General features: G+C 40.5%; 1 protein-coding gene across 1 annotated transcript in view; it reads right to left on the bottom strand.

Annotated features, from left to right (window-relative positions):
• The window catches only part of TEP1 (telomerase associated protein 1), a 2,704,809-nt gene that overhangs the window by 1,091,036 nt on the left and 1,603,836 nt on the right, over nucleotides 1–9,937 (bottom strand). The window contains exon 31 of the mRNA XM_044058078.1: nucleotides 2,268–2,556. Coding sequence (XP_043914013.1) covers nucleotides 2,268–2,556 — 289 coding nt within the window. The remainder of the gene's footprint in view (nucleotides 1–2,267; nucleotides 2,557–9,937) is intronic.

Below are 9,937 nucleotides of genomic sequence, written 5' to 3'. Positions count from 1 at the left end.
TGTGTTATAACAACTTTTGAAACTAACTAAGAATGAGTTGAACAAATACTTAATACCGTTTTTTTTTACGATGTTATTGTGTTTACTTTTAACTGATAGTTATATTTCCAATTAAACTAGAAGCTGGAAAATCGTAGGACCGACCCTGTAATAGTATGGAACCATTGCTTATGTTCTATCACTGTTTAAAAACTAGTGTAGTCAAAACAAACAGTCAGTACATGTTAATTTGCCCATCTTACAGCACATTTAATGTTCAGAGTCATTAAGTCCTGGATGAGTGTCAGAGTTTAAAAGTAACTGCCACCTCAGTTCTTTTAACTCTAACAGAGTTTCACAGTCTCCAAAAAACTGTCCAACTTTTTCCAGTACTATGAATTTAAACCCGTTGAAGTTTGTGCATAGTGCACTGTGCTTACCTAGCGCATTACTGTCGTCTTTTCGTCTGATGGCAGATAAATGTCCCTTTACTCTATCAGATAATTTTCTGATAGTTTTTCCCACGTAAAATACTGGGCAGGAGTTACATGCAGCAGCGTACACTAGGAACATGGCATGATAGTCAAAGTGGTTGTGAAATTTGACTGTTAGATCACAGTGCACGAAAGTGAAGCTGCTGCCAGTCCACATGTGTTTGCAAACTACGCAATGATTACAAGTGAATATACCTTTGGGACCTCTGTTTGGTACAGGCTGAGAATAAAAGAAAGGTTTATCTTTTTCAAAAGACATTTTGAGCGTGGTGGTCCGTTTATAAGAGAAAGTGGGATTTTGTCCCAGAACTTTCTTGAGGTCTGCATTTGCTCGTATGATGTTCCAGTTTTTTTGCAAGACTTCTCTTATGTTTCTCATGTCTCTACTGATGGGGAGCGGGTAACTGCAGTTCCTATCCGTGGAATTATTTGTGTAATCATTGCGTTTAGGGATGAAACAATGCAGTAAGATTGGTTTATGCCATGTGTGTCTTTTTTCTGCTACTTCTGTAAAAACTTCACTTATTAGTTTTTCAGGGTAGTATCTCTTCTCGAACATGTGGGATAAGAATTTACATTCTTGTAAAAAGGTACGGTCATCAGATATAATTCTTGAAAGTCTTATGAACTGTCCTTTTAACAAGTTCTGTTTCATAAACAAAGGATGTTGGCTCTAAAAATCAAGAAAATTATTTCTGTAAGTGTCTTTGCGATACACACTGGAGTTGAGAGTGTATCCTGGGTTTACTATGGTAATTTCAGTATCCAAAAAGTTGATTTTATCACCGCATCCTGATGTCACAAAGTCTAAATAAGGTAGGCTGTTACTGAGGTTCTGTATGAAAATATCAAGTTCATTTGAACAACAATGAACATTTTATCAACGAACACAGAGAAGAAGCAAGGCAAGTAAACCATGTCAATACGCATTGTAAAAATTTAATCTTCGATTTGGAGCGCTTGCTCATACTATACAAGAATATAGAATATGATAATCTTTTCTTGTCATCGTGTGTACACCATAACATAGTACCACAGGGTCTGAGAGCTTACAGGTTCCCAAACGGGACCACAAGAAATTCACCACTTTTTTCTGATTTAGTCAAGTTGTTTAATGACACTGGTCTGATGGCTCTTAAACGCCTTATTATTCATAACCAAGTCAGAATGGAGGCGATTAAACAAGATATAGAGAGCCTGCATTCCAACATCCTCAGACATATATATATATATATATATATATATATATATATATATATATATATATATATATATATATATATATATATATATATATATATATATATATATATATATATATATATAAGCCTGAGGGGGAGGGTGGGACCATAGCTCCTGTTAGATGATCTTGTCCTTCCAGTATTACCAGCACATATCTAATGTAAAACAAAGTGAAAAAGTCACCAGTACTACAACATACAGGCAGAACTGTTGCACTAGAATGGCAGTTCGAAAAAAAAAAAAGATTAAAAAAATACTTGGCATAAAGACACGTGTACAGCTTTAACATATGAACTGTAACTCTGATGGAGCCAGTTGTAGCAGGAAATGACTCCTACAGAGGTTTGCATTATTTGGTGTCAATTAATGGTTAGCCCAAGAAAACTGTCATGTTTGAATCTCACTTTTGCACACTACTACGGATGAAAGGGTCTTCTTAGCAAAGCCGTATGAAAGATTCTGCAGCACAGCCGACTGGTAAATGAGTCATTCTTGGAACATATACCAGAAAATATTAGTGATAACAAAATGGAAATAATTAAAAATGCCCACCTGGTACTCTTACTGATACTATGTGGTTTGTTCATCCACTTCATCATATAAACATTTAGCGCTTCTTCAGCTGGTTGAGACTGTACCTTGTGACGACTTTCTACCTTTCGACCTTGTGTATAGATAGGTGATGTGCTGGGTTCATTCAGTACCTGCTGCCAAAACAATGAAGGATTCTGGGAAAGGACAGACCAGTTTCTTTGGATGAAATCTCTAAAAAATTCCTCATCAGAAGGAGATATGCCCTGGACTTTTCCTCCAGCATTTGTAGCTTCTGGAAGTGAGGAGACTGGAAAATAAAAGCAGATTAGAGGTAGAGAAAATACACCGATAGCATAAAAAGGACAACAACTTATTAGTAATTTGCAACCTAGACTTACTGGACTGGAAACTTGCGTCTTGCATTCAACATTGACCTCTCTTGCTGGACTCTGAAAACTTTTTTTTCTCCCATGCTGTACTAGTCATGCTCCCATAATACAATTCCTTTTTTTAACAACAACAGAACTTTCTCAAATGTTGCATTAATTATTCAGTGCTAAATGCTAAAGGCAAATCTGTCATCCTTTTCTTCACAAAGAAATGTGACACAATATGTGACAAGTATGCAAAACGTGGTGGTTGCAGGGATTGCAATATATTTGGGGAGCGAATGAATCAATTATATAATATGAGAGTAAACTGTGTTCAAGTATAATAGACTAAGGATACTAGTTTTGAAGGTTTATTACATATTTTAGAAATACTGACTACTCATTACACATTTTAGATCACAAATGTAATTTAAATTACTATATACAAGTGACACTATTCTGACATAAATTTAAATTATACTGCATTGTGCGAATCTAGGATACAATGAAATGCAGAATGTTAAGATAAAAAAGGAGGGGAAAGATGAGTAAAGTGTGAGTTAAAAATACTGCACACACATTTGCAGAGTAGTGATGTTTGCAGTATTCATAAAACATCTGGAGAGCTAATGAATTACTTATATGATTTAAGGAGCTCTTACTGTGGGGGAAAAATAGATGATTTTAAAAGCAAGGATAATTGAGGAGCAAAATGGATAGAAGGCATGGGTGCTATAAAGGGAAGGGGTTGGAAAGGAGAAGGAAATTCATTATGTTGACAGCAAGGGGTAGGATCAAGGCCTGTCATGACAGGCTAATGAAAAAGAATGTCACAGTATGCTATAGCATTTCAAATAAAATCAAGAGTTAAACATGAGTCTTGGGCTACAGTTTGAACCAGCAAAAACAATTACACTTTCTCTTGGAGCAAAATTAACTGAAAAAGTGCTTCATTCAGCCAACATAAAAAAAATGCTACTTGAAAAGCAACACAGTCACAAAGAAACAAAACAAAGCATTAGTTGGTTAAATCTGTAGCCCAAGAAAAAAAATGCATTTAAATTAAATAGTACCTTATTCAGTAAATATTCTACAAAGGTATTTGAGCTAATAACTTTCTCTCAGTAAATTCCAGCACATTTTCAGTCTAGCTGTAATATTCATAGTGAAAGTTTTTTTTTTACTTTAGAGCTCTCACAGACACTTTTCTCCCAATTCAGAACTCCCAAGCCTTAGATTCTTTCTCTTCCCCTTCTCACTTCTGCATTTTTTTTTTTTTTTTTACACAAAATTCCTAGAGATTCAAGGTAACCCTCTCTGTCCTAGACTTAGTTCTCAAGCACACTGCATTGTGCAGAAAGTGCCACATTTGACACTGAAGTGAAGCAGTCTTCCAGTGCTCCACTTCCACTGGTAGTGGCTCCACTTTCCATTCTCTGATTGGTTACCAAATCACAATTATAGCCAACTGTCAGAGAGAGAAAGGGGGCCATCAGAGAATGACTTTGGGAGTTAAGTGGCAAACTGGAATGGCCAGCAGAAAACTGTGGCTTTGGGGTAGCCTATTAAGGTACTAAGAAGAATGATTGAGTAGAAAATTAACCTTTTGTCACCTTCCTTTTCCCCTTCCTAAATGCTGTTGGGGCTAATAGGTGAGTACAGATTTAAGAACAGCTAGTCTGCAGGAAAGCAGCAGTTGTATACATATACAATGTGAGGGGAGTGTAACGAACCATACACTGTATAAGCCATGGTGTACACATTACTTTCTCAGAGGCAGTGCTTTTGACCAACTCATAGGCTTTATGTGCCTAGTCACTAAACACAAATGAAGCAATGTGTGTGTAAGTGAGCCAGTAAAGGATGTAAGTGTCATTCACACTTTTTACAGTACTTGATTTTGGACAAGGTTTCTACATGTTGAATAATAAAGTTGCTTAGGTTACACTTACCTGTAACAGTAAATGGTCAGTACTGCCTTATTACCTTCTGCATGGTAGCCTGACAAAGCTCAGAACTCCTTTCACTGCCTATCTGTAATTGAGACGAATCTATCACCTGGCAGGACCAGGACAACCCTTTACACTCATAGACCCTTTCAGTTTTCTAGTGTCCAACAGGAAGAGCAGATGAGAACACAAGCTTTGTGAACACCCACTATTCCATACCAAACACCACACACACACACACACACACACACACACACACACACACACACAGCAAAAAAGGTTGCTGAACAAAAACACAACAGTTACCTCAACCACCAGCTATACATACCCAACAAAAGGGGATGTTGGTTGGGCACTGCCAGTAAGGCAGTGTGTTCTATGAACAGCTACTGTTACAGCTGTATGGAACTTGTGCAATTGTACTATGTTCAACAAACACACTGCCTTACTGGTATATGCGAAGAGTTCCAAAGCTCACCCAGTCTAGGAGGAGAAAGGATTAGGGTCCAGGAGGCCCTGGAGAACAATCACTGCAAAGCCTGCACTGGACAGAGAAAGCATCAGTTTGTAGTGCTTCATGAAGGTAAGGGCAGAGCACCAAGTTGCTACCTCAACTTCTGGAGTCCACTCTTTTCCAAAATCTCACTGAAGAAGCAGCAGCCCTGGTGCAGAGTGCCTTTACCTTGCATGAATTTGCCTTGTCATGGTGAGTGTAACACACACAAAAAAATGGACATATACACTAAGCTTTCCTGAAGTATCTCACACAAATATTTCAAGACCAGAGGGACATTAACCACAATGTATCCATTGTTTCCATTTAGGCACCACTTAGAAAAACTCATCCATATGTAAACATAGCATTTTCTAATAACAGGTTTTCTGGTTTCCTTTACACCTGCTGAATATCCTCAAAAAACAAGTGCCAAAATGGAGACAAGATAAAAATCATCCCGGCTGCATATAAAAGTTTCTCCAAATTGGGATGCACTCATCGCCCGAGAGACTGCCTGAGCAGCTCGAGCATGTGAGGAAGTTTGTGGTAATTGTTCTTGGCCAATACCATAAACAGGGAGAGCCATGAATGCCTGGGCTAATGGGGCTCACCACCATGATCTTTGGCATCTCTCTCTGAATTTCAGAAGCACTTTGTGAATCAGTGGAAAGGGTGGAAATGCATACAGGAGCATTCCTGTCCCAGTGAACAAAAATGTGTCTCTTCTCCAAGCTTGGCTGCAAGGATGTCTGGAGCAGAATTTTTCCAGCTGTCTGTTTTGAAAGGAGGTGAAAAGATCTATTAGAGGGATTCCTTACATCTGTACTACATTCTAGAACACCACTGCCTTGAGCATCCACTCGTGGGTCTGCCCAGGATTTGCTCAGTCTGTCTGCCGCAATGCTTTGCTATTACAGAATGTATGATACCTGAAGAGATGAAGAATACTGAGAAGCCCACTTCCCAGGCTATCATTACCAACTGGCACAGAGGATAAGACCGCCTACCACCTACTTTTTTGAGGTATCACATCTCTGTGGTTATGTCCATAGCAATCAGAAAAGGTTGCAGAGTTCAAACATGGTGAGGGACTTTCAAGGCATGAAACACTGCAAAATCTCCTAGATACTGATGAGATTCCATATGTCCTTGGGCCTCCAAGTGGCTAGCACTTGCACTGCCACTGCAACAGTTCCCCATGGAAAGTTGGACAAATCTTCCTGGACAGATTGTACTGGCATCAGAGAAAAGAAAAGGAAGCCCTAAATACATACTCAACTGGTCTCTAGACCACTGTAATTCATGTCTGATGAAGTGCAGCACTAGAAAATGGGATTCCAGGGAATGATGGTGCTACATCCAACAATTTCGGATATAGCACTGAATTATTTTCTCATGGGAAAATGGGCCACGAATAAAATAGGAAACATGGATGCCATCAACCCCAAAATTTCTAGGAATTCTCTAGCCAAGGCACCATTCCTCTGGAGAATTCCAGAAACACGGTATAGTACAACAGGACCTTGTTTTCAGGCAGGAAAAACACAGACTGATTTTGAAGTGGATTAAGTACCTCAGAAAGACAAGTCTTTGTGAGGGTGTCAAACATGATTTTAGGAGGTTCATCTTAAACCCTAGATGGGAGAGTCAAGACGAGACCTTCTCTTGTGACTCCGCACACCAGGATGGGCACTAAGCACAGACAGCAAATTGCTCATGTATGGAAAAAAGTGAATGTTCATAGTCTATTAGTGTACCAGTACTAGAGCAAGGCATTTAGTAAACACTCACATTTTAGTGGATAGTTGAAAGGGCAATATAGAAAACTGATAGTGCGAACCAGACACCAATCACACATATCCCCCCTGAAAGAGATAAGCAATGGGGATATGAAGAAAGGCATCGGTCAAGACCAGGATCAGCATGAAGCAGTGGTCCAGAAACAGAGGAAGCAATGTCTCCAGGATAAGCATCTTGAAAATGAGGACCTTGACAACTGTGTTTAGAAAAGACAGATCCCACACCAGTTTCTAAGACTGCTCTTACTGGGGAAACAAGTAAATACTACAAAAGAAATCTCTCATTCTTTCCAAAGAAGGGAAAGGTTCCATTACTTCTGAGTCGAACATCTGCTGGAGAATAGGAGGAAATAAAAGTCTGGCCCATTAGATGAGAGGGAGCCCCCCTTAATGGAGGCAGAAGATCTTTTCACTTCTATCTGAAACTCCTGCCAACAGTTTTTGCACCCATTTGTCGAAAATCACTGACAGCCAGGCCACTTTGTTGAGAACTAACTTGAGAGACAAAGCACTTGATGGGGGACTTGTTAAAGACCGATGCCAAGTCTCACTGTAGTCATAAGTTGGAAGGGGGGCATCCTTTCTAGGAAAGGAATCTTTCTTGTTAGACTTGGCAGAGTTGTCATTCTGCCATACTGCACTGGATTTTGTTCGGCTGGAATTTCTTCTGGGTAGGCCACTGAACATTATCTTGCTTAAAGGAGGAGAACTGGGGGATATAAAACATTTTTGATACTCCTTGCAGCCACTTACCTCTGTCATTTCAGTGTTTAAGGCTCTGATTAGCTGCTGTACCAAACACACAGTCAAACTCAAGAGGAGCATTCATAACCTCATTTTAACTCATCAGAAATTTTTTTTGTATAACCCAGCAAACCTTCTAATCACCACTGACAATACTGTATTTGTAGAAATAAAATCAGCCTGCTGCAAGGCCCTTTTTAGAGCATGTTTTGACACCTGAGAAACACTGGCAACATTTTAATATAGACCTTTTCCTCTGAAGGCAACAATGCCACAAACTCATCAAAACTGCATATGCATGTCAATACAAACTTCTAGAGGAGAAAATGGTAGCTAAACACTTTAAATCTACCATGTTGGACTGTGCGCCAGCACCTTTCCCTGAGATTCTAGTTAAACGCCTAGTTAATCTTGAGGGAATAGGTAAAAAGAAGACGTGGCGGTCTTATTAGAAAAGATCAATGGGGACACTGAAGCAGGTTTGACAGACAAAGGGGCTTAAAGGCCAGGCAAGTCCGAGCATAGCCTTTAATTCTTAAACCGTTTCTTATGCAAAACCTCAAAGAAGAGAGTAGAACTACAACCTTTCTAGAAGACATCTGCCAGTACTGGAATCAAAGAAGGGAAAAAAAATAAGAAGTTATGTACTCACCATAACGTTCCATCTGAGTAGGTGACTTCATTTGTCTGCAACCTTTTGGTCTTGGATCCGAGCTGGCAACTTATTTTACAGCTTATGGATCCAAGCTCCTAGCTCCTCCCCTTACCCATAATCCCCTGCCAACCCTGATTGACCTCAGATCAAGTTTGCCCTTATAACAAATTTCAGACCAAAGTGTCCCAAAAGGGACCAAGAAAGGACATACAAGAATTGACTTCTGAAGGCCAGGGGGAAGGAGGGGGGGATGGTTGCAGACAAAGTCACCTACTCAGATGGAACGTTATGGTGAGTACATAACTTCTTAATCTGAAGTAGGGACTTCATTTGTCAGCAACCTTTGGGACAGAGTCCCCAGCTACCTGAATCTTGGGCGGACATCATGGAAGGATGTTCCGGAGCACTGCGGAGCCACAGGATGCTCTCCCGCTGGAAATAACATCCAGCTTATAATGGTTGATAAAGGTATGAGATGAGGCCCAAGTGGCTGCAGAGCAAATATCATCCAAAGATACTCTAGATCTAAAGGCAGCAGAAGTAGATATGGAGCGAGTAGAATGCGCCTGTACTCCCTGAGGTGTGGGCCTCCCCAAAGTTTCATAGGCCAGAAGAATACACTGTGAAATCCATCATGATAAGGTGATCTTAGAAATAGCTTTACCCAGATTGAATCTGGCAAAGGAAATGAACAACTGATCTGATTGTCTGTGACCAGCAGTCCTATGAATGTAGAAGCGCAGTTGTCTGTGCACGTCTAAGGAATGCAGCTTGTATTCTCCTTTATTCTGGTACTTAGGGAAGAAAACTGGTAGGTTAATGGACTGATTGATATTGGTTTCTGAGGCCACCTTAGGAAGAAAGGAGGGATTGGTCCTGAGGTACACTCTATCCTGATGAAAAATCAAGTAGGGAGGTTTCGCACAAAGGGCCTGAAGTTCAGAAACTCTTTTCGCTGAAGTGATGGCGACAAGGAACGCCATTTTCCAGGAAAGATATTTAAGTTCGGCCGAGGCAGCTGGTTCAAAGGGAGGAGCAGTCAATGCTTAAAGGACTAATGATAGATCCCAAGGGGGCACCGCTTCCTTGACAGGAGGCCTGAGCAGGAAGGTACCCTTGAGGAAGGTTTTACATAATTTCGCAGTCATCAAGGGACCTGACTCGTGTCCTACATGGTAATGAGAGATGGCTGCTAATTGAACCTTGACCGTAGAACAGCTAGCTTTCCGTTGAAAAAGTTCGGTGAGGAAATCCACTACGGATGGCAACGAAGCCGTGAAGGGAATCTATGTTATGGTGTTCCTCCCAGATGGAGAAACGCTTCCATTTACTGCGATAGACTTTTCTAGTGGAAGGCTTATGTGCTGGCACCAAGATGGCTTTAACTGGTGAGGAGATGCCGGGAGTCCTGACTAAGTGTGGAACTGGAGCAGCCAAGCTGTCAGCTTCAGGTTGTCCAGATTCGGGGTCAGTAGGCCTGAGGGATGGGATATTAGATCTGGAATGGGATCCAGAATCCAGGGAGGATTTACCAGATGGGACCACAGGTAAGAGAACCAAGTTTGACGAGGCCAGAATGGGGCAATGAGGATCATTCTGCTCCCCAACCGAGAGGCTTTCTGTATTAGTTTCAGCATCAGGGGTAGAGGAGGATAGGCATAAAGTAGACCGGGA

Source organism: Protopterus annectens, chromosome 16.part0 (genome assembly GCF_019279795.1).
Source record: "Protopterus annectens isolate FY-2018-M chromosome 16.part0, PAN1.0, whole genome shotgun sequence".
Classification (NCBI taxonomy): domain Eukaryota; kingdom Metazoa; phylum Chordata; order Ceratodontiformes; family Protopteridae; genus Protopterus; species Protopterus annectens.
This window is presented reverse-complemented; position numbering and strand designations above follow the sequence as displayed.